Consider the following 25,012-nt stretch of genomic DNA (forward strand, 5'->3'; position numbering starts at 1 on the left):
GCCAAAGACAGGTCACTTCCACTATTTATTACTTTGCTAAGTTAACTCACTGAGGAGTACATGATTCCTGACAGATTGCTGGGCCTTTGCCTGTTTTTACAGTTGTACATTGGTTGTAAGGTTACAAAGGAAACGGAGAGAGGGCTAACTTAAAGTGTTTCTAAATCCCCAGCGAAGATGAGCTAACAGACTCCAACCTTGCTTTCTCTTAGATGTGCATGACAGTGAGCCAAAGTTTAAAGAAGGAGTTGTGGGGCAGTGAGATTCCCTGTCCCTGTGGGTACACCCTTTCTGATCTCCAAATAATGAATTGTTTGGTAAATGTGAAATTCATGCCATGGTTTATCTTTACTCTTTGTGCTGTTTACCAGGCACATGTTTAATTTTTTACTTATTTATTGTAATATTTTTACTTTTGCACTTTGTTAGCAACCAGTTAGAGTCATCCAAAATATGTCTGCGTTTTTTAACAAAATCTGATTTTCTAACTCTCAGCAGTAGAAACCTTACATGAGTCTGTGCCCATCATCATTCAATCTGTGCAACATTTTATAACAAGATGTTTGCTGGCTCCGGAACAAGAAATATACCATGTTGAATATGGCACCGTGGAAGTTTTCGTAGCTGAGACATCAGTATAGCTGATATATCAGTTTCATATTTTATATTCCGCCCCACCTTTGTGCCTGTAAATCAGGGAGCATGGATATAATTTGTGTCCAAGAACTCAACATGAAGAAGGAATATGATAAATAAGACATGCCAGAACATATTGAAGGTAATAACTCTAACATGCATCTCTATGGAAGCTCATACACTAAAGAGAAGAAAAAAGACACAAAAATAGAAGAAATAGGGGGTGAGATAAGTAAGTTCCTTCAGCTCAAAAAGGCATCTGTCCGAGCTGACACAAGTTTACTAGTACAAGGAAACTTGGACGTGCTTTGCACAATTTCAGTAAATTAATGCAACTTTAAAAGTTGAACTTAGAGGTATCTACTCCACCCAGCCCCATGAAACAAGATTCTTTTGGCTGGTGCTAGACCTACCAGTAAAATACGTCTTGTTTTAAGATTAACAGTAACCTGTGAGTTGTCAGTACGCATGAGCAGTCTGGGCTCTTTGGCAGAGTCATACCAGTTACTTCAGAGAACGTTATTAGTCACATGCACACCAAATCCCAAACACATAGGGCACTCCCAAAACATAGTTCAGGTGGGTAGCTGCGTCAGCATGCGTAGGCTGCAAAGAAACAGTTAATAGGTTAACTCCATGCTGAAAAGAGCAGAAAGAAAACACAAGTTGTGTTTTCTTATTCTCTTTTAATCATGGAATTAACCTATTACTTGTTTCTTTGACTGTCAAAACATACAGAGGTACCTGGTGATCATACCCTGGATGCTCTTACACAAAAAAAAGTTTCATCTATGATCACTGGTCAGCAGAGTTTTCATTATATAAGCTCCAAGTTAAATAAAAACTAAATAATTTACTCATTAGACATTTTTAATCATTTTCAGCTCCTTGACTGTAAGAGGTTTTACATTTGCTGAGAAATATTAGTAACTGACATGTTTTAGGAGCAGACCAACAATTTAAAATGTCAGCTCTAGTTTGTGATAGTTCATCGAAGAATTAAACCCAAAGCCAAGAGACTAGTTTGGATACAAACTAGCAAACCCTGAGGTTATGTGCACCAGGATTAGAAAGCTTCAGCTGGAAGAGTGACATCACATTCACAACACCGCTAGCTCACAGGTACCTGGCACATTGCTGGACTGATTGCAGGGCACCTACTGTAGCTCTGATTGCAGTCAGCCAATTGTGTTCCACTGCTTGGGAAATCCTGGATGTAGTTGACTAATGATATAGTCGAGTCTCAAACCAGTTGCATCTCAACGTGTGCTCTAAGTGAGAACCGTTACTGAACCTCAGTAGTATATTACACCTCCATTATACTAAAGAAGCACATACTGAAGCCATTGTCATTTGACTTTATCTACACATATTTTACGTGTTTTTTTAAAAGAGCTCACAAATAATCTTTTTGACTCATTTGCAGGTGGCTATCATTTACAAACTGCACATAGCGTAGCGGTTAACCATTTTCCCTTATTATTTTAGTTTTGAATAATATTTTTTTTAAAGATAAGCAACTGCCTGAGGTCATTGTAGAGTCAGCACCTGCTGGTGAGCTGTCTTTTTATTGAACAGATAAAAATGTTCCCTTGATATTCAAAACACAATTCGTAGCCCCTCGCCAAAAAAAAAAAAAGAAAAAAGACATCAATCAGGAACATCTCCATTCTTTGCAGGAGTTTGGTTATTTTTAATTTCAACTATGCCATAAAGACAATTAATTTCAACTCCACTACCAAAATGGTATTTCATATAAAAATAAATTAAAACCCATTTTACTGGATAAGGATGAACAGGGTCTTATAACTTTTAATTTTAAACAACAATACTAGGATTCATTATTTTATTTCAATTCTACTTCAATATCAAATCTTTAGAAACATTGCCCGTTTATAGAAAACCACGATTATTCACTAAAGTTTCAATGCATGATCACTGTATATTTACGCTTAATGTAAGATTAAGTTTTGTTTATGTTTGAGGTGAAGATTCTCGTTTATTTTAGAATACAATATTTATATATAGTCAGACGTTCCTGGCATGTAGTGCGGTGAAGATGTTGTGGTTCTTAATAAGAAATATTGCAAAATGCACATCTAGAGAGAGTATTTATTTGACCTGCACATTCCTAAATATTCACTAGTGCACTAAATTCATATATAGTTTTGTGATAATTGTGATGTTTATTGTTAGAACGGTGGGTATCTGATTAAAACAATTATTAAATACCGGAGGTGCATTACAAGCTCCTAACCCAAGTGTTACTAAACATGTTTAAAGAAAAATACCGGCTGGATGCTTTTATGTAACGGCTTCATAGGAGCGGTGCGTAAAGTGTCTTTCCGGTGGTTACATCTCAGCAGCTTCGAGGACAAGTACAGTACGAAACTATAGTTTGCATATTGTACTACTGTACGAAACTATAGTTTGCACAAATTGTATATGGGTCTACTTCCAGGAGCACTTAAAAATCACGACTACGACAACAACAACATCAACAACAACAGTAATATTAATACTACTACTAATAATAATAAATGTAAATGACCAAACACAAAGAGAGGAAATGTTCATGTTCGATGTGTTTTTAATGTTTTTTTTATAGTTCTCTGGTATAGACTGTTTAAGAACAACGCGTTCCCATTGTCTAATTTGACAAGGCTTTATCCTCGTGAAATTCATTTGAACAATTTAACAAAAGAAGAAGTTTATTCCCTCTATCTTCCTGAGTGCTAAAAGCCTAGATCAGAGCAAACAACATCGTGACAGGTGGATTTCATTTTGCGTAAAGCAGTGTTCTTTAAACCTAAAAGGTTGAAAATACTATCGTCTATAGTCACAATCAAAATGACTCAGAAACCAGACCTCAGTCTAGATTCCCAGTTCTATTTTCAAATCCAAATTTGAGATTTTTTCTTTCTTTTCTAAACATTTCTATTTATTCTGGACGTTTTTAGATAAATATATGGTTTATAAATGTGCTAGTCAAAGATGTCACTATCAGCACCTGCGTAAATTTAAGATCAGTTCGACAATTTAATCCTCATGCATCTTTTATTTTTTGTCATAAAGATGTGTGTATTTAGGATAAATCTTACGCTGTCAAAGATCTGCATAGCGAAGTACCCATTGTCTTAATATTCGTTCCAAGAAAACGTTAATTTAAATTAAAAGACAATTTTTAGTTGTTTTTTATTCAAGAAAATCGTTTGTTATTTGCCTGTGTGATCATAACAATCATTGTCATTATTAGAGTAGTTGTTACGTTACCATCTTCCTAGGCTCAGTGTAAAATACCTAAGACTTTTCTCTCTTGCCTTTTTCATATTAAATATTTAAAAATGAATTTTATTTTTTGATTTCCGCACAAATCTTGTCGTACATCTTCACCGCAATTTTCATTTTTTAAAACTTTCATAAAATTAAGAGCAAATTCTGTTCAGGAGAAAACAGTTTGAAAACGTCCATTTTGTAACTTGTCACTGATGATGAGACGGATCTGATAGAAATCATTACCTGAAATTTAGAACTTTCGATAACATTTTATTATTCACCCATTTTCTACTGTTTTTTTGTGTTTGCTAGGTTGATTATCCTTTTTAATTTTGATCTATGTTATTATATCTAATTAGATATTTTTGCAGAAGCAGTCTTTCGGATTTAATAAAGGCTTTTTAAAATTAAAATTAAAAGGCAATTACCTCGTCTCCATAACATATTTAGAAATTCATTTTGATGACACGAATAGAAAATTTAAGATGACTGATTTTAAACAATTTCCACCCACATTTTTTTCTTGAAATAATCTGAATTTGCAAATTTTTCAGTTACAGTTTTAGTATTTTAAGAAAGTATTACTGTATATTTCTTCAAGTATAATTATATTGCTTGGCTTTACAGTAGATATTTTGTAGATTCACAATAAGGTCTTAAGTAAGACCACATACAATACTGTATGTGATACATATAGTCAAGTAGCATATTTAGTATCCAAGATGTTTTAATATGTAAGATGTATCGTCTTGAATGATTTAGAGAAATAAATACTGAAATGATTTTGTTCTTTAATTTAAAAAATAATTGAAAGCTCGTTACAACCATTTAAAAATAATTTTGATATAATATGTCCTAGTCTGTATTAGTCTCTTTCCCTCCACAAAAGTTTGAAAATACTGGAAACATACGAAGTCCGTCAAACCACTGGAGAAAGATAATTCCGTTGAACACGTAAATTGATTTTTGTGCAATGGTTTCCTACATTCTGCATTTTTTAACTGTTAAATGTTAAATACGAAATGCAATAGTACTGGTAAAATAATGTAAGTCATTACGGGTATAATTGATATATAACCATAATAAGCAATCATTTGAACTCCGTCATGGAGCTTTCTTTTAAACACACAGTAAGAAACCTGGTAATCCTAAATTAATTGCCTTCCACCCGTAAATTATTATACGCACATGTAGAAGTACGTTTTTCGACGTGACAGTAATGTTAATCCTAACTTAATTGAAAGTAATCTTGGGCTACGAAGTAAAATTTAGCAACATACTGTATGTACAGCTGTTATCACTTATAACTTACAGTAACGATAGCTTGTCCCGATTGTTTATCTATTCGGTTGAATGCTTTCACACATTAACACGATGTTTGTATATAACTTTCAAACGGTTAAATGAAGACCTGTACGAACTCAATGGAGCGTGTGAACTGCAGCGAATATGTTCTGGTACTGTAGGAATGTTCATTATGGGTTTAATATCGGTTTGAAGGTGTCACCTCAAGGAATGCATTGTCATGTTTTTCTTTGCGTTTGACTCTGAAATTTATTATTGAAGATGTCTTGCAACTACCATGTGGTTTACTTTAGGTAAAGCTCTTCGCTTGTTGCTGTATACAGTATAGTATGTGATTAATTTCTACCTGAATATCCTGTAATTCTATTTTTTTAAACTAGAGACACACAAACACAGCACCCTATAGTCTATCCCAAAGATGCGTCACTAATAATAAGCAATTTTAACTATACTTAACACGCAACGACTTTGCTTGAAACAAATACAATACTTGCAACACTCTAGCTGTCTAGGTTCTCTAGCGAATTATAAAAATGTAGTGATTTTTGGTTATTTTCCAGTTTCGTTTTACATCTGTATTTTGCCTGAATGATAAATGGCAGCATATTAAACGAAAACACAAATAGCAGATTTCCTGTGTATTTATAGAATAAACAGCACAGACTTCCAAAAAACCAAACCTAAAAAAAAAAAAATCAGCACTCACAAGTGCATTTGCCAAGCCAAGAAATAAATATTATGCGATGTACTTACAAGCCACAGTCTCCTTTTGCACAGTCAGTTTAAAAGTAGGTTTTAGTTGTGCTAGGAGTAAGTGAAAAGATGTAACTGCTGGGGATGAATTATTATTGCCCCTCCAGCTCCCCACACCTCCCCCCCACACACATACTCACACACACACACTTGCAAGCGCTTTGTGTAGCACGGGCAGGAGATAGTGAAAGCTGTGGTAAGGTTAGTCAGTGAATGGCTCATCCTGGTTGCTCATTGGCCCTGACTCCTCCTACCCCAGAGTAATGCTGTATTTGAGCTTTCGGAACTCCAAAGCAAATAGACACACGAGCACCAGAGCCCTGGGCAGCTCCTCTACTCCCCTTACTCCCCAGTTTGCTCCCCTGCCTTGGCAGCCTCGAGCACACACCAGCCACTGCTCACCCATTTGGATCAGCAAGGATTTCAGCGCTCAAGAGCTCCTCCAACCTGTATGGACTATTAGATTAGTGGACAGCAGTTTCTCATTTTTGTTTTGGGGGGGGGGGTCTGAAGAGAAAGACCTGAATTGAGAGCGTTTCTGCACCGCAGAGTCATGAATCCCTGGAACAGCGACTTAACCCTTTGCTGAATCTTATTCTACGGAGTGAGGAGGCTTTCCCGAGAAGTAAATATATTTGTACGTACAAATATATACTGTAGACTTCGCACCCTCACCTCCCTGCTTTCTTCGCTTCGTGAACCCAAGTGCGCAGCAGCAGAAATTAGCTCCCAGGTGGTGGGTGCAGATGGGTTCGGACGTTCGAGATCTCAATGCTTTGCTCCCGGCAGTGTCTTCCCTGCCAGCGGGGAATGGGAACTGTGCCTTGCCAGTCAGCAGTGCTCCTCAGTGGGGGCCGGTTCTGGACTTTCATACTGGGACGCCCTACAGCTCCCTCGCCCCTCATTCCTTCATCAAGCAGGAGCCCAACTGGAATTCCGCTGACCCACACGACGACCACTGTGGCCTCAGTGCCTTCACGGTTCACTTTTCTGGTCAGTTCACGGGGACAGGAGCCTGTAGGTATGGGGCTTTTGGGGCCCCAACACCCAGCCAGCCCCCTCCCAATCAAGCCCGGATGTTCACAAATGGACCTTACCTGCCCAATTGTATGGAGACCCAGCCAGCCGCCAGAAACCAGGGTAAGATATCTTGTGTCAGTCCTGCTGAGCATTCTGGAACCTGTCACTGCTTCTCAGTGGATATTCTGACAGATGCAATTTCTGTATTAATTTTCCCTCAAAACACTATTATGATATAAGATTGAGCACTATGTATTCATTTAATGAGACATTTAATTTTTGAATGAAGTCTGGAAACACTCACTGTCTTAATTTAAGTAAAAGTTGAGCGCATTCTTCAAGTACAGTTTTGTTTTCTTTCTTTATTTGACAAATATTTTCCCTGACACTCACTTTTGATGAAAAACATCAAAGGCATTTTTTAATTGTTAAATTAAACCAAAAATGTTTTAATACCAATAGGGCTTCAGATTTAACATTCCAAGCATCCGATCTGAGGTTTAAACATGATCAAAATCGTCTACACATTTAGCATTTCCTTTTTCTGGTGACATGAAGAGAATATATATGTTATTGACATACCTTGCAGATTTACTTGGCTGTTTTAAAAATGATAAATAAATATATGTTTGCACTATGGTGGCTTCAGTTCTGAAGCTTATATAGGAATCGTAATAATTCTAATAATAAAGGAGTATGCTGGAACCATAAGTGCTTTGCTAGCCAGAAAATAATCTGAAGGAAACATGTTATGCACTTTCAAACATTACTTCATAGAGATATCAAATGTAGAATATAATACAATTACTTATTTTTTAATAATAGATCTTTTAAGAAGAATTCTAAATATTAAAAAGACAGTTTAATATGATTTCTAACCTGATAAAAAGCATTTGCTTAAATGGAATGAATTTTTAAATATTTGCTTGCTGACGCTATAAAACAGGATGTCTGGTGTGTAACATTTATCTGAATTGCATAACTTTAAAATATGTGACACAGCACAATGAAACACAATTATAATTCATGTATTAGGAACTATTGTACTGTTGAACTATTGTAGTTTAATCTTGGAAATAAAAGGTTACAGTAAAGTAACTTACGATACAGTTCTAAGTATTCCAACATACAAGTGACCAGAAACATAATCATTTATTTTACATGAATTTTACAGGTGTTGTTGATAATGTAATAAAGGATTAAACATTTCTTGACTAATCTGGCAGTCTTTATAGTACCTTAAATCCATGTGCAAAAAAGTATTAATTTAATGACTTTAGGAATATTATGCACTGTAAGATACTTTATAATATTAGTACGTCATTTTCAAACCATTCAACTATATGACAAAAAAAGTTATACTGAACTATGCTCAGATTTTATAATTAAAACATAAGTCTGTTGCTGTTCATTAAAAATAGAATTCTGAAAAACTACATTTGACACAAAAGTAAATTTCCTTAAAATTACAATATTTAAAAATACCTTTTTGGAGCAAATACTTGAAATGTAAAGTTTTGGTTAATAGATTACATTGGCGGTGTTAGCACTGTGGTAGGGTAATAAAACACAAGAAACATTTTTAACTTTTCTGACATTTTCATATTTCAGCTTTTTTCCCATTTTGAACACGTTTATCATTATGTGTGAGCCATCATTTTTAAAAACAGCACTCTGGTTTGACTATTTTCTACATGCGATAAGTGATAAGTGTCAAAGTTTTTTTCTCTCAAAGCTGTACAGTTTTGCATATCCTTAAATGCTGCATCTGTGCATAAATGATAATGAAAGGCTCAAAAAATGTTTCTTTTGAGCTACCGTCAAGGTTGGATTTAGCATTAAAAACTCTTTCAGAGCGTGGGAATGATTTTACCTTGGCTTATAGACTGGTTTTGGCAGTGTTGGAAAATAAAACTGTCCAAATGTTGCCCATTTCTTTTTCATCTCCCACTCATCTGGGTTTTCCCAATAACTGGATTCTTTCTGAAGATCACAGTGTGCAGCAGATGGACAAATTTCAATTATTTTCAGCACATTTTAATCAAGCCCAACTTTGATAAAGTCCTAATTAAAGAGACCTTGCTATCAAAAGCTTTGCTCTGTGCTCCAGACTCCTTATCACATTCCTTAGGTTTGGACCAGGCAAACACCGGAAAACATGGCCAAAAATCATTCCGCTTGGTGCATTGTTTTGAAGGTCATGAAAAGTCTGTACCAAGCCAGTCAAAAAAGAATGTTGTGCAAATGAAAAAAATAAATCAAAAGACAACTACTATTTCCTGAGTAGCTGAGCTGGTAAGAGCAGGCAGATCAGACTATGAAAATTACAAGGGAAATGTTGAGATGATCCAGAAAGTCCTTAAAAAATGTACTCCTCCCAAATTTGAAAGCCACATTAAAAATATATCCTATTGTGACACTTCCAAAGATTTAGATTATGGTAAGCATTGGGACAAAAGTATAATTATCAGAATATAGAAATAATTCACAGTGTGAATGTATGTATACAGTATATGATGTTATCTTGGTCGTTTAATTTTGCAAAGCAAAGCCCAGAAGATGGGATGAGGTCTCTATGCCTACTGTATCCTTACAGTTCTATTCATAGCTTGTTTCCCAGTACTGTAAACATGTATTTAATTGTCAAACGGCTGAAGTTACAAACATATTGACATATTGCACATTGGTTCATATGACAATATCTTCTTGATACAGCAATCATATGTAACGCTATACTACATTTTTTCAAAAGCAGACAGTACCCTTTATATCTACATATTTCACATATGAATGACTGTGTGTTCTTATTCAAATTTGTAAAGCATTTGATCAGCTCACTTTTGCTAAAAGTCCTTCTTACATGTAGACATTAAAATTTCTTCCTATGTTTCTATTGATCTGGCAGAGTTACCTCAAGTCCTAAAATCCTTGACATTTGATTTGCCTAAAATGCAACGATAAGCCCTAAAATGCAACGATAGAGCAATGTTAGAGAATTATTGCAGTATATGAAGATAAAATTCCAGTTTACTAAATAAAAAAGGACCTGAAACTTAATGATACACTGAAGAGCTAACAGATAATTAAGAGAATTAAGGAAAACTAAGAGAATTTAAGGAAACTGTTAAGACACTAAGTAGAATAGTATATGTTTTAGGGAAATTTATGATTCTTAAAAACTTATTTTTACATTTGTTTAATAATTGCAGTGTTTTTGATTACCAAGAGACATTAATATGAGAGCAAACATTCAATAATCTCTGGATTTTTTTCATGGAATGAAAATATTGATTCTAAGAATATTATTGTGATTTGAGATATAGTCGAGCCCTTAAAAAGAAAAAAAAAGTCATTTGGTCTGTCACGTAATTGTAATATCAAGAAAGTCAGAAATATAATAAATGTGATTTACAGATACAATGCAAAATAAATTTTGGCCAGATAATTGGTTTTACAGAAACCTATTGAATTAGCTCATTTCCATTGATAAAGATCAAGGATTCATGAGTCAAGAACCCATATAAGAAAATATGACCTTTTAATTAGTTTTGTGCCTAAGCTGTTGTGAAAGTGGTCTGGTGTAATTAATGAAGCTGGTGTTGAAATGGCTGATTTACGATGCAGAGTCAGTGTGGGGTCAGGAGAAGACATGATTCACTCCAATTCGGTGGCACCTCTCCTCTTTTCCAAAACTTGTTTGTTTTCACCAAAGTAATTTTCACTCTCCAGTGGGAGGTGATGTTTGTGCTTGAACAGCAATGCAGACTCTTTACATTTCAGTTATTAATAAAATCAGATGACCAGATGGAATCTGTAAAACGGCAGAATTGCATGTTTTACTTTAGAGTGAAACTCTTAGAGGCTACTTGATTTAAAAGGTGTGCCCAACATTTTTTATTTTCTAATAACTACTCTTTTTTTAAAAACAAGTCATTGAAAATATAAAAAATGTAGCATTGAAGTAGATTTTTACAGCTCCAAAAAAATTGTGTCTTTGAAAAAGGGTGGACCTAACACAGTGATTATAAACGTTGCTTTTTAAAACAGGATTTTGGTCCTTTTTCATTTGTTTGATATAACTATATGTACTGAAAAGTAAAAAGAAGTAAAAAGTTCCATGTTTAACTAGAATGCTATTTGAATGTGGGTGCAAGTGCCTCTACTGTCTATACAGGCTGCTTTAATCAAATAGTAGGATTGATAATTGTTTAATATTTATGTGTTTGTATGTGAGATTTTTACAATGAAAATAGAGGTTTAGAAAGAAATGATCTAGTTTGCTATAGGCAATGATCAAAATAATTATGGAAAAAACATTTCATAATTTATAATGTACTCAGATTTGTAAAGAATGGCTTTTTTCTGGTCTATCCATTTACTGTACTGTACAATATGTAGATTTTTGAGAAGTTTATTTTTATACCTTTCATTTCAAGATAAGTATACACCATAAAAATCAATCCCAAGATGTACTTTTATTAAGTCGTGATGTGCAGAATGAGAATTCATAAAAATTCTATTCTCAGCAAACTTGATCACTGAAACTGCACTGGCTGATGATAAGGATGTTTTTTGAATCACTCCACTGTCTCTTAACAGGTTACAGCACGGTGGCTTTTGATGGAGCTACAAATTACGGTCACACTCCTTCTCATCACACATCTCAGTTCTCCAACCACTCTTTTAAGCACGAAGACCCCATCAGTCAACAGACCAACATAGGTAACAGTCAAAATGTTCCGTCGATCTCTACGATAGCTTTGTAGTGCTCAGGCTGAGCTCAGAACAATTAGTTATATTATCCTGAGAACACTTAAAAATAACAATTATGTCTTTGCATCAGTCATGGAGTAAAAATCATATTTGCATGATTAGTTTACAGGTATTCCAGGGTATGTTTATAGATTGCTTTGCGTTTCAGCATGTCAGTCTGTTTCTGCAATGCATCTGATTAATAGATTATATTTTACACTCTTGACTCTCTGGTAAAGAGAGGTTTTTCTCTTTCAGAATGGCATACTGATCCTTTTGTCAATCATGAGTGCATTGATTCCAATCAGAAATAGATTTTATTTGTTTTATATAGTTTCATCTCATAAACAGATGCATACCTGAGTTTGACTTGCTTAAAGTGGTCACACTTTTTCATGTTTCTCAGCCTTAGTCAGTTATAGATTAAGGTTAACTTGGAATAAATAAGACTTTATAGATGCAGACGTGAAGCTACATTATGGGTGTGTTTCAAGTGTCACAGTCTGCCTTGCTGTAAATTCTAAAAACATGAAGCGTGTTCTCCTTCTTCTGGATCTATCAGTGTGGGGAAACCACCATTCACTTTAGGTTTTAGGAATGTTTAGAATCACCCAGGGACCAATTCACAGGAAAAGAAAAGCAAGGAACCTTCATTTGCACTTCGAATGAGAACCAAATGGATTATTTTACCACTTCAAAGAGAGCTCGATTGTTTTCATAGGTTGTTTCATAGTACATGGGATTTTGTTTGCTTTTAATAACTACTTTTCCTTTTGTTGTTTTTAAAACATTTTTTTCTGAAATGTCAAAAGTAAAAGTCATAAACTTTGCAAGTTAAGGCATTTGAAAGACTATGTTAAAATGGCTCAGAAAAAAACACTCCGGTGTACGTAAATGTTAAAGTAATCCTCATTTTTGTTAGTACATATAATACGTTATCAGTTGTCTTTGTACTTACAAATATGCTATTCTAGAACCTATGCAGAGGCTATTTATGAATATTAAAATATGTAAAATACCATCACAGGTAATATATAATGTATAAATTCAGATAGAAACTATGAAAACATTATATGGTCATCATTTAAACCCTAAAAAGAAACATAATGAATGTCTTTTGCTTTGCTGTTGACCACTTATTCCTCACTTATTTATTTCCTGAAGGTATTGCTGCTTATTTTCTTGTTGCAATCGGAAAGGAATTTGTGATTTGTTACTTGGGAGGATGACATTTATAGGAGGTGCTCCTCAAATGAATGATTGGACTTTCATATTAATCAAACCTGCGGCTGCTTCCCCCCAGAAGGTGGGTCGTGAGTGGTGTGAGTGCGGTGCGAATTTTAGCTGGAGGAAGGGGGTACCTGAGGAGATTGTGGGGGTGAGGCGGCTAACTGGGGTGTTGTTTGTGTAGGAGAGCAGCAATACCCCGTCCCTCCTCCGGTGTACAGCTGCCACACGCCCACGGACAGCTGTGCAGGAAGCCAGGCTCTACTCCTCAGAAACCCGTACAACAGGTAACTTTTTTAAAGCTATCAGCGACCCCACCGACTGCTGCTGCCCCGACAGGCACACCTTTCAAATTTCCTTCGGACATGCCCAGCAAGTCTGTTCCACCAGGTTTGTTTGATGGGTTCTAGATTTCAGAACCTCAATCAGACACAGCAGCCAAAGTTGACAAAGTTGAAAACACTTTTTTTTGCATTTGTAATATTTTTCCATGAGGTTTGCTCTGCCTGTGTCTCGATTCACACGGTGACACAGTCGTGACAACAGTGGTAAAAGGCAGCACTAATTTCTGGATGATGGATTGAATTTGCCTCAACTACTGTTCTGTATTTTTGTTTTCTGCATGCACCCGTGCCGCTGAAAGTACTTGCTTTCAGGATGTATACAGCTTAGATTTTGGAAATGTATGGTAATTTCAGGGTGAAGTTTAATTTCAGGTCCATCTTATCTTCACCTTGCATTCTGTATTGCGGAAACTGTCAAAGAAAGAATGTCTCTCTGTGAGGTTTTTCTGATATCTCTCAGTTTGTGCTGCTAGGTGACCTGAAAACACACATAAAAAAACAAACTGCGTGAAATCGAATTCACCAGCTCATTACACAACCATGACACCAATGCTCATGAATTAATTTAAAGGTTTTGATGGAATTTCCAGCAACCATGTTGCCATTGAATTCTGTGTGACGTCGAGGAAAAAGGGAGTGAGGTAAGTAGGAAGGAAGGGGGTTTATTTCAGACAGTCTGTGTGCAGAATTACAAGTGTAAGACCTTCACTTTAGACTGCTAGAAAAATAAAAGCATTTATCAACTTTTACATAACAAAACGGATGAAGCGTTTGCTAACTCCTACACATTCTGGGGCTGTGTCACTTCCCAAAATAAAAAAAAGGTTTCTTTTATATTACCTCAAAAATAACAAAACAGAAACTTTTTTTAAACTGGAGGGAAATCTTTATTTTAAGCATAAAAATATGTGTATTTGTACTGGGTATTTTCTTAAGTGTCAATAAAAGTATAAACATACTTTCACAATGACAGTGAAAGTAATGGCCATTTCATTGTCTATGAATAAAAAAGTAATGGAATTGAACTATATAGGAATACTATTCTTAGTTACACAGTATCATATCCTGTAAGTGTTAACCCTGTACCTGAAGCTTGAATGGCATAAATTTAAAGAGGAAAAGGAATAATCCTCCACAATATAGCTATGTCTGCTCAAAGGTCAAGAGCTGTAAGCAGCACACAGCAGGCCAAAATAAACTCCACATGATCTACTGCTGATTTCCTTTTGAATTCCTTATCCCGATGACTGTCTAGATGTCCTTAAAATGGAAAAGTCGTTACTCTATATAGTGCTTTAATAAGTGCTTTGTTATTTATATGTAAAGATGCCAAACTCAGTACTAAGAACACATTCTTTGAATGCCAACAACTTGTTGTTTTCAGCAAGAGAACATAAAGATTCCAAAATAACAAAATTCTATTGATAAGACTGCTTGAGTCATCCACCTTCTCCCATAGAAAAAAAACAGTTTTTTTCCCTCAAGTTCTGCTTCTCTCGCCTCGTAAACAACAGCTCGGTTCTCTTAGCTTCATTTTTTTTAAGCCTGAAGTTTTTTTGGGGGGGTGTCATGTTTTTAGTTTGACCTCCTCTCCCACCCCCTCTCCTTTTCTGGTCTCGCCTTACATTCGAACAGGTAAAAGTGACGGAGAGAGGTAACCAAACAAACACAGTGAATAAATGGATTGTTTGATGAAAAGGCAACGGAGAACAAAAACCAGCCGAGATCGTGGAGGAGGCCCCACATTTATAAATGAAGTGTCAAAATGAGAAGAAAGTTGAGAAAATCTCCTGCCATAAACAGTATAACGCTGGCACTTCTAATAAAAATCGGGCAACTGCAGGAATTAATTACTGCAGCATTACAGGAAGAATTTGTGGAATTGCTCAGTGCAGTGGCACCGACCAGCACGAACAGCTATTGCAGAAAACGGCAGGAGAGGGTAATAGTTTCTGAGCAGATATGCTGGATATTGCAGAGACATAATAACACTGGAGACAATATAATGGATAATAGTGTCCATTACTTCTGACAAATGGGTATGTGCATATCTGAGGCATATTTGAAGGTATTAATCCTAAAACAAACACATTAAAACTCTGTTTCTTCACAGGATCATATTTGAATAAAGGATTCTACTTTGTAACTGGTCTTTGAAAGTTTCTGTCAATGAAATACGGGCAACATTATTATTTCTTTCTGTAGTGTTTTGCGATACACTTGATGTATCTGTTCCCAACCTAACAATTTCATTTCTTATGCTGTGTTAATTTTTATAGGTTGTGATAGCTTCACTGTAGGGAATATTTTTGTCAGATCACCTGACAGTCCTGTAGCTGGGTAAACACCACATGCCAAGTTAACTGATGGTCCTGGTGTTAGAGTTTTAATAATAGATAGGTATTTCAGTTCGAAGACTGGAAGGATTAGAATAATTTATCATTTCCCAGCAAGATTTTTCTCTTTGTCTGGCACATTCATTACTTGTTACCCAGGATGTATCCCTTTCATAAGCTATTTTTCAGTCTTAACATGACTTTTGTCTGATTCTCCTGTGGTGCCAATTTATGCTCAAATTTTTGTTGACTTTTTTTTCTTCCGCTGGTAACCCCCTCTGTCCTTTATTTTGAATTCTTCAAAGGAAATTTAGTTTGTTTTTATTATTTTTTCCCCCCCTGGCAGTGATAATTTATACCAAATGACCTCACAGCTTGAATGCATGGCATGGAACCCTGTGAGCACATTGGCACCAACAATTAAGAGGTAAGCAAAAAGCAAAATGTAAAAATTGTCATAAATTAGGATTATAAATTACTCAGCTGTTGAAATCCAAGCCTTCTAATTCCGGTCCAATATCATAAATTGTCTGCTTTAGAATGCATTAAATGAATATAGGCATTTTTTTTTTCAAATTATTTACTTCTTTGTAATTTTATTATATAAAAGAGATCAATCCAGGTTTTGAAAAATATGATGTTTTGGCAAAATGGAAACTGAGGATGGCAGAAAAAGGTGACAAATGAGTATGTGGGCAATTTGTAAAGAACGAGACTCTGAAAATACAAACTAAGACAACAGTATCTGTCACCATTACAGCTAGTTGCCAGAAGAATGAAGCAATTGCAGCATATTACAACTGCTTATACTGCAATAGAGAATTTTAAAGCTTTGTCCTAGTGGATATACATGTATGGAAAAATGGTCTTGGTTGCCAGTTTAATTAGGATCCATATTAACTCTTCTGTTTAAACAGGCAGCCCAGACCATATTGTCAACCACATTGTAGGGCTGCTTGTAATCAATACAGAAAAACACCCCCTCTAAACTGCAAAGTTACATGTTGAAGGTTACACCTTCTCTCTTAAATCATATGAAATTCAGTCGACCCACAGGAAGTTGTGCTTTTCTTAAAAAGGAGGAGCTGTCCATAAATATTCACATCCTTTGGTGCAGTCATCCTTCACTCAGTGACCCCTCCAAAAGAAACTTTGTTCGTTGCTTCTGTTAGTAATACTAGTTGTTCTGTGGTTTGTTACTAATCGGTCTTGTGTCACAAAACTGTTGGCATTATCTTACCCAATCCATCACGCTTTCTTTGACCACAGGCATGGCAAAGCTATCAGTGCCTGTAATCTTGAATGTTTTCCATAGCTTTAAGATATGTGACACTGTGGACCTTGATTTCTTGTCTGGCTATCCGGACCTGATGAATGTAATTCTTTGGGGATTCTGCACTACATAACTGTTGACATCTCATGATAGGTTGTCTATATTCTTTTCAAGGGTTATCATCTGAAATGCCTCTCTTGTATTTCTACTCTGTTTGCATTAGCATTTTCCTAGAGCACAGCTCCAGCTCTGTGAATTGGCTTCAGGCTTTGTACACTAAAAGAGTCAGTGTGTGCAATTAGACACTGTTTTGTCTGTCTTGAGGAATATATCCTGTGCAGCAGAGCGGCAGATCAGCCTTGACCGTGGTCCAAGATATAATAGCAAGGAAGAGGTCATCCCCAGGGAATTGTCAAACGGATCAGGACACAATGGAATGGCTAAAAAAACGCTACACAGACTTGCATGTTATCAAACTGTCCAAATGGCTCTCAGCAGTTAGGTTTGCAAAGTATTTGACCTACTGACACCCAAAAGTATAGAAGAGAAATGGCAAAATGAGTAATCTGTAGTTAAATCAAGAAAATTTTGGGTTAGCCAAGCTGTTAACTCTGTGGAAAATCAGTCCTAGACATGGTCTCATCTCTGGGGATGAAAGCCAAAGAATTTATGTGTCTTCTCCAGATAATAAATGCTGCAGTTCCCAATATCTTAAGTTGCATTTGACATGAACCTGAGGTGTTTATCTCTGAAAGGAATGAATGAAGGATCTGTGTGCACATTTTTTTTCACAATTTTGATTGTTGCTGTAAAGGAGGTTTCCCAGAGCAGCTGTATGTGAAGGTTAATGTTTGAAAAATATCAATGTTTAAAAAACTTTGAATGCTCCTGTGCATATATATATATTGATTCATAATAAGTACATATTCAGTATAACAACAGTAATCCTTTTCTTCTGTAACCATAATGTTATTAATGAGGCCCTCAGAAGAAGTTTAGGAAAAAAGTTGGATGATGTGGGGAAAAATAGGAATTGTGGATTGGATGAGTGTGTAATCTAATTCTTGCCCTCTTTTACTAAGTATGTGTTAGAATCCTTCCTCTTGCCATTGCTGGCTCTCTCTTAACTAGCACCATGTGAGTCATTCACTGATGATAAGTAGATGCTCTATAAGCAACATGGTTACTGCCGTGTGTATGTGAAAGAGAAAAATAACACGCTTAGCAACTGTGTCAATCTGAGGTCAAATTGGAGGCCCTCTCTGTCATGTCATGGGTATAAATTTTGGTTTGATATGAAATTCCCATCTGTCTTTTTTGGAGCTCCATCTCTGATTGGTACGGAGAATTTATTGCTGCAGAGAACAAAGAGCAATTTCCACAAAGCTGAAGAACTGTTGTAGAATAGAATCTGCAGAATTGTAGCAGTCAATGACTTGGACTGCATCTGTAAGTGCAATTCATAGCTCTGGCAGAGTTCCTACAAAACGTGTCCGGATTTGAAGTACAGTAGTTGCTGTGTGTGTTGTAGGGGGTGTGACATTTCCCTAGTGTAGCCCAATATGGTGAGGTCAAGTGTAAAAATGGAAAGATTATTATTTACATTGTGGGATATGTGCTACTCCTTCCCAATGCGTATTTCAACATAGTGTTTTACCACTGTTCTTTTTTTATTTAATGGGAGCTTAACCCCTACTGTTTTACAAGCAAATGTTTTTCCCCTGTCCTGTGACTGGCAAGGAAGAGTCCCCTCAGATTGTATAACCTCGTTACATTTCAGGCCCTCCACATGTTGGTTCATGAGGTCCTTCTAACAAAAAAAAAACATGTGAGCAAGATCAGAACAATACAGGGATACCTGTAGTTCTCCGCCCAGGTCACATTTACTCGAAATGGAGCAGAAGACTGCATTTGTGAGGTCAGGACACTGTAGCCATATGACAGACTACAACCGTTAAGAGTAACACAGGAGGTGAAAAGGGGGTTGTAAAAGGTAATATTTAATTAGTGTTGAAGAGTCATGATGCATCTAAAAAATGCCTCTTTCCAGAGGACGAAATGAAGAACAATCAGATATTAATTAACCGCACGGGTTTTGTGTGTCTGTTGTTGGGCTACTACAGGGAAGTGGATTGCCTGAAACAATAAGCTGGTCACAAATAATAAATAAATAGTTGCTTATTTTTTACCTTTTTTTTTCCCAGCCACACAACCGGCTATGAAAGTGACCATAACACACCCATGGTTTACAGCTGCAGCACCCAGTACAGAATCCACACACATGGAGTATTCAGAGGCATCCAGGTTAGTAGCGCTGCCAAGTGTTCAAGAGTTCAAGTAAAGGTTACAGACTTGCTTCCAAAGGCAATTCCATCTATTTTGTTAATACAAGAAGAAACAGCCAGAAGTTTGTTTTGTGTTGTGGTTCCAAGGTCAGGACAAAGAGTACACAAAACTCAAGTGCCAATGGAAGTATATACATTTATTACAGTGCTTTGAGCATTCAATGCCTGTTTCCCATACTATTAGTATTTTTTAGGGTAAGGAAGAAATATGACTCAAAGTAAAAGTGATGCAATACGAATCATTAAATAACACTGCCAAAACAGTGGAGACATTTAAAAGGTATTTCAGTAAGAAAAAAGCAAAGAGGAATTGCTTTCAAGAGATCCATTAGCAATAAAGATAGGGTTTCCATTTTCTTGCCAGAATTAATAAATCAATAAGCCTTAATTAATGCCGTCAAGATTCTGAAAGCAGAGATTCTCCAGAAAGAGTGTCTGGAGATATTTTAAGTGAAAATATTCACTTTAGCCTTTGCTTTTCCTCAGTGCTTTGTTCAAGACTGAACCAGGCAGAAACAAAAAAAGTGCGTTTTAAAATATTTAAAACCTATAAACAGCATACCGAATACAGTATTATTTATTTGTCTGTAGAGGTATTTTGTTTAATCTAAAAAAAATTGGGACCTACACTTACTTTGCTGGTAAGATTCTCACTGGGATCCCCAGATAGACTGTGCTAGAAAGCCGTAAAACTTTTTTATCATTTACCTATCAATAACTTCTACGAGCAATAATTACACTGCTAAAGCATAAAAAACCCATTATGTAAAGCTGGTACTAATTAGAAGCAGATGGTGCTCAGTACAGGCTGAAATAAAAGAGCTGTGTCTTTAAAAGCCCTGAGAAGATTAGGCTTTGAGATATGGTCTGCCTAACGCGCATGAGTAACTGTTAACATTTAAATGAGTAGTCGCTGATATCCAGAAATTTAAGTGAGGTGTCATTCAGTTCAAGTTAGTAGATAATTCTACATTGCTACTTCCTTAAAATAAATTGATTTTTCAGAGTCCTATCAACAAGTGATCAGAAAACAATGAAATGTAATAACATGAGCAGGAGGTACTCAGATTAGTTCATCTTAACCCTTGGATATGCTGAAAAGTTAAAAAGAATATTATTATTTCATATATTCGATTAACAATATATACATACCAGCTAGAGCAATGCAGATCTTAAATGGCTGCTTTTTAGCAATTGTATAATTGTGATAGACTACATATTGTAAAAATGAAAACTTCTTTTCCTGGTCACAAATCCCAAATCCTCCTGCAGGATGTGAGAAGAGTGCCTGGCATTACTCCTGCCATCGTGAGGCCATCGTCGGAGACCAACGAGAAGCGGCCATTCATGTGTGCGTACCCCGGCTGCAACAAGAGATACTTCAAGCTCTCACACCTGCAGATGCACAGCAGGAAGCACACAGGTAACCGTGTGACAGCGAGTGTCTCTCTCTCCAGTGAACAGACACCCTCCCTTTGGCTCAGCCCCACTGAGCGCAGAGTATGCTGGATTCCAGGTTACAAATAAATAAAAAAATTAAGGCGGTTACTTACACTGGTAAACTCATCAACGATGATGCACATGAAGAGTGGTCAGACAGTGGATCATGTTCCTCTGATGGATTTCGTATGATTGCTGTGTCATGTCTCTGAGTCACATTTCCATTATTCCCCATTTGAATGATGATTACCGGCACCGTCCCTGGATATTTCATTCTTCTTCATATTCTTTGTTAGCACATTTATTTCTCTGGCACAGCTGCAATTATAGATTGATATTTTATTTCTTTCTTTTTTTCTGTTCTTTGTGCTCTTTAAGTCTATCCTTTATTTGATTTAGTAAAATCATTTAGGAATAGTTGACTGAAAAAGGAATTCAAGCTTTCTCACTTAGAAAATATTAATTGAACAATGTTGTGTTCATGTTATCAGAAAATCTATCTTAAAATCCAAGTAATCAATAATAATATATTACAGATATTATAATAATATATTAGAGAATGAAATGGTCCTGTAGCCATTTACAGTATGACTCAGATGGTTTGAACTCTGAAGGGACAGAAATTGTTAGTTTGGATACATGTGCTCATTATTGGAATTCTCTGACATATCTCAATCCACGTTGTGGTTTCTAAACTATTTCACTACCCCCTCAATGGTCCCAGATGGAACAGATGTACGAGTGTTGGGAAGAATATCTTCATTTTACCAGTAAAATGAGAAAAAAAGTAAAATGATCTAATTTACTGTATGCCGGTGGCATTCTCGGAAGATCATGAGGAAACATTTGAGAAATCACTGAATACAGATTGACAGATGAAATAATTGCTGTGTCTAGCAGATTAACTTTGCTATGTTTTCTTTAGATTCTTAAGAAAACGATTTAATGTGAAAACGTGTAGATTGATAATACAAGGAGACTTGATACTCCCTGGTTAGACCATTTCTACAAATACTGTAGTTTACAGTGATTAAAGAAACATAGAACTGCTGAGTTGGTAATTTTCCAATATCAAGATGAACACTCACAGAGGTATTTTAAATGATACGGTGAAAGACAATAGGGGGTGTCTGAGCAGGATTCTGTCTCCCTGCTGTAAGTTAACAGCCGAACTGCTGTTTCTTTGCAGGTGAAAAGCCCTACCAGTGTGACTTCACAGACTGTGGGAGGAGGTTCTCTCGGTCCGACCAGTTGAAGAGGCACCAGAGGCGACACACAGGTAAGGATGCTTGATCACACAGTGTCTCCGTCAGCTGCGGAAAAAGCATCACTTTACAGCTTGCTGTCGCCTTACCTCTGGTCTTTACTGAAGGTTCTACTCAGCACTAAAAAACTTCTTTGACACCAAAACAATAAATGTTTAGGCAATCTTCAGAGCAAGATCAAGCCTACATCTCCAATTAATGTAACACGCAGAGCCAGTATTTGCTCCTGGTACAAACATTTTTGTGGCTTTTAGTAGATTTATTTCCAACTGGAAATGATCTAAAATCACAAACTGATTAATTATTCAGAACTGCTGAATAATTATGTATTTTACAGAAATTAAAATTGTTAGGCTATTTGTGGGTAGGAGGTACAGCTGTTCTAATAACCCAGTATCCTAATTAGGTCACTGGAGCACTTTATCTACCCCCTGCTAGCATGGAAAAGTGTTCAATACACTAATTAGAGATGTCATTGAAAAATAAGCAACATTCAACAACAATATTAATGATACTTTACAAATTAGCGAATGTCCTTGTTTCAGTCAGTTTTAGTTTCATATGTAGGACTGGATTGATCAAAGACTTTAAAAAGTCCTCACTATAGATCTCGTCATTGTACCATTCTTAACCCTAATAAAAAATACTGAAACATAAATTGAGTTACATAAATAAACAACATTACTGAAAACAGAAGACATTAAGAATAAAAAATAGGGACTGAGCATGCAGTAAAACCTTGTATTGGTTCTGATTTTATGCTGTGGGCCTTCAGGGCACCCAGCAGTCATGCTGAAGGCTGAAGAAGTGGTTAAGTGCAATTCTTCAGACCTCTGGGAAACCTGAATGGCTTGTCTGGCGAACCATATATTCCTGTCTTTACTCCCCCCTGTTTGTTCACATAGGAGTAAAACCTTTCCAGTGCGAAACCTGTCAGAGAAAGTTTTCACGGTCTGACCACCTTAAGACTCACACCAGGACTCATACAGGTAAAACAAGTGCGTAAACTTTTTTTTTCCACATTTATTCATTCTAATAAATACATTTATTAGATTTATTTTAATGATAGAATAAATTATTCTATTATTCTAGTATTCTTATTTTATTCTATAAATAATAGAATAAAATAAGAATAGTATGTATTCTAATAATATACATTTATGTACGCTGGTTTGAGGGCAGATGCCATATGAATTATACTCATGAATGTGTAATAATTCACATTGCTAATATCAGTGTATGTAGTACAACTAGAATTTGTGTCAAAGAAAGTCTTCAGCATATGCAAATCAGGGCCCTTAATGAATCTAAACTGATAAGCAGCACCATATTCTGTGGTGTGAACCAAGCTGCATTTTAGCATTTACATTGAGGCATGAATTGTGATCCAATTGAATAACAGCATTATATATAATATTATACGTCTGCAGCTTTTCATGGCTGGTAATATAATTGAATTCCAAGTCCAGACTGTAAATCACTTAAAACTCCAGCCGAAAGTGACACCTTCAGGCTCTACGTTTAAACACCTGTTTTTGTCTCTCGACAGGTGAGAAGCCCTTCAACTGTCGATGGCCGAACTGTCAGAAAAAGTTTGCGAGGTCTGACGAGTTGGTCCGGCATCACAACATGCACCAGCGGAACTTGACCAAACTTCAGTTGGCGCTCTGAAGATGGCGACAGGCCGGAGAACTGCACAGGACAGCTGGGATGAATATGGAAACAAGGCTTTCAAACAGCGCTACATTGCCAGACCCTGTGAAGGATTTTAAGCCAGAGTAGCTTGGCAGATATTCTTTCCATGTACAGGAAGGCCTGGGCTTCATGTACACAGACTTTTAATTAGTATCTACACTACTTCCTGATAAACCAATGGAAATGCATTCCGTTTTTGTACGAGCATTGTCAGAAACACAAAAGGGAATATTCTGTTGTTGTAGTTGTTGAAATGTGATCCAGTATATCTGATCTTTATCTATTTTAATCAAGCTAAAACTAAGTTATTGAAAATGTTCAAATAAAATATTGCTTTTGGCTTAATTATTACATTAAGGGGAAGTATGTGAATTTGAAACCCATGAAACTACTTAAGGGACACCTTTCTGGAAATTCTGTTTATTATGCAGAACTATTCAAAGTGTGACTTCTCCAGTGGTCACGATGGATGACTCAATTCATAAAAAACTTTTTTTGCAGCACATATTACTGATGAAGTTGAGATTGCAAAGGTTGTATTATATGAGATTTTGATGAAGTTAATCTGTAGCATTTGGAATTTGTAAAATATATAAAAATGGTCACACTGGCTATGTGGCTAATTAGCTGTGATGTTGTAAAAAAACAGAAGTGCTGGTCCACAGTTTCCATTTAACAAACTTTCAATGGAATAAGTGTAACTTAAATCTTTCAAGTTTCAAAAAGAACTGTAAAAAACCTTTGATAGCTTCAGGAATGATATTTTGTTTTCTTTTCTGTTTTTTATTATGTATTTACATCTTTTGTTTGGAATTATTGTGTATATATCTGATATTAACATATTGCTCTCATAAAAAGATGTTTATTAACTAAAGACTGTATGATAAGTAGATGTATCACAGTTTGAGTCGTTCCCTACCTAAATGTATTGGTAACACTAAAAATGTATCTTGCGTTTGTTATTTTTTCACCAGGCTTTGAATTAAAGAACACTTAAAGTGAACTGTTAGCTCCAGCAGCTGTGTTGGCTCAATCATGGTATCAAGTTTCTACAGCCCTTTCTAATAGGAACTGGACAAAGCTCTCAAAAGCCAGTGACCAGTGCTTAACCTGACCAGGTCCTGACCACAGTTAATTCACCTGACATTAATCACAGAAGAGCTAGAGAAAGGTTCATTCAGGTTAGCTTTCTAAATAAAACTGGATAATTGCATTATTTGCAACTATTTTATCTCTCTCTATATATCCTTCTGGAATTCTTGAGCAGCATACAAAACTGTAAACCAAAGAATTGAACATTCGCTCTTTGTCACCTAGACAAGTTCACAAGAAAATAAAAATACCT

At 36.0% G+C, this 25,012-nt stretch overlaps 1 protein-coding gene across 4 annotated transcripts; it reads left to right on the plus strand.

Annotated features, from left to right (window-relative positions):
- Positions 1-6,237: 6,237 nt before the first annotated feature.
- On the plus strand, positions 6,238-24,682 carry LOC148645632 (Wilms tumor protein homolog). Of its 4 annotated transcripts, none has more exons than XM_088611141.1 (9): positions 6,243-7,110; positions 11,590-11,712; positions 13,154-13,256; positions 15,996-16,076; positions 19,127-19,226; positions 20,540-20,690; positions 21,897-21,986; positions 22,878-22,961; positions 23,522-24,682. In XM_088611141.1, exons 1-9 carry the CDS (start codon positions 6,717-6,719, stop codon positions 23,641-23,643), a joined length of 1,248 nt encoding a protein of 415 aa, XP_088467267.1. In that variant the 5' UTR covers positions 6,243-6,716; the 3' UTR covers positions 23,644-24,682. The 4 variants fall into 4 exon arrangements, with proteins under 4 accessions (XP_088467269.1, XP_088467268.1, XP_088467267.1 ...); XM_088611140.1 differs by having other exon boundaries at positions 6,244-7,110; positions 22,878-22,970; XM_088611143.1 differs by lacking the exon at positions 15,996-16,076 and having other exon boundaries at positions 6,238-7,110.
- The last annotated feature ends 330 nt before the right edge of the window (positions 24,683-25,012 follow it).

Source organism: Lepisosteus platostomus, chromosome 18 (genome assembly GCF_059453375.1).
Source record: "Lepisosteus platostomus isolate fLepPlt1 chromosome 18, fLepPlt1.hap1, whole genome shotgun sequence".
In the NCBI taxonomy this organism is placed as follows: domain Eukaryota; kingdom Metazoa; phylum Chordata; class Actinopteri; order Semionotiformes; family Lepisosteidae; genus Lepisosteus; species Lepisosteus platostomus.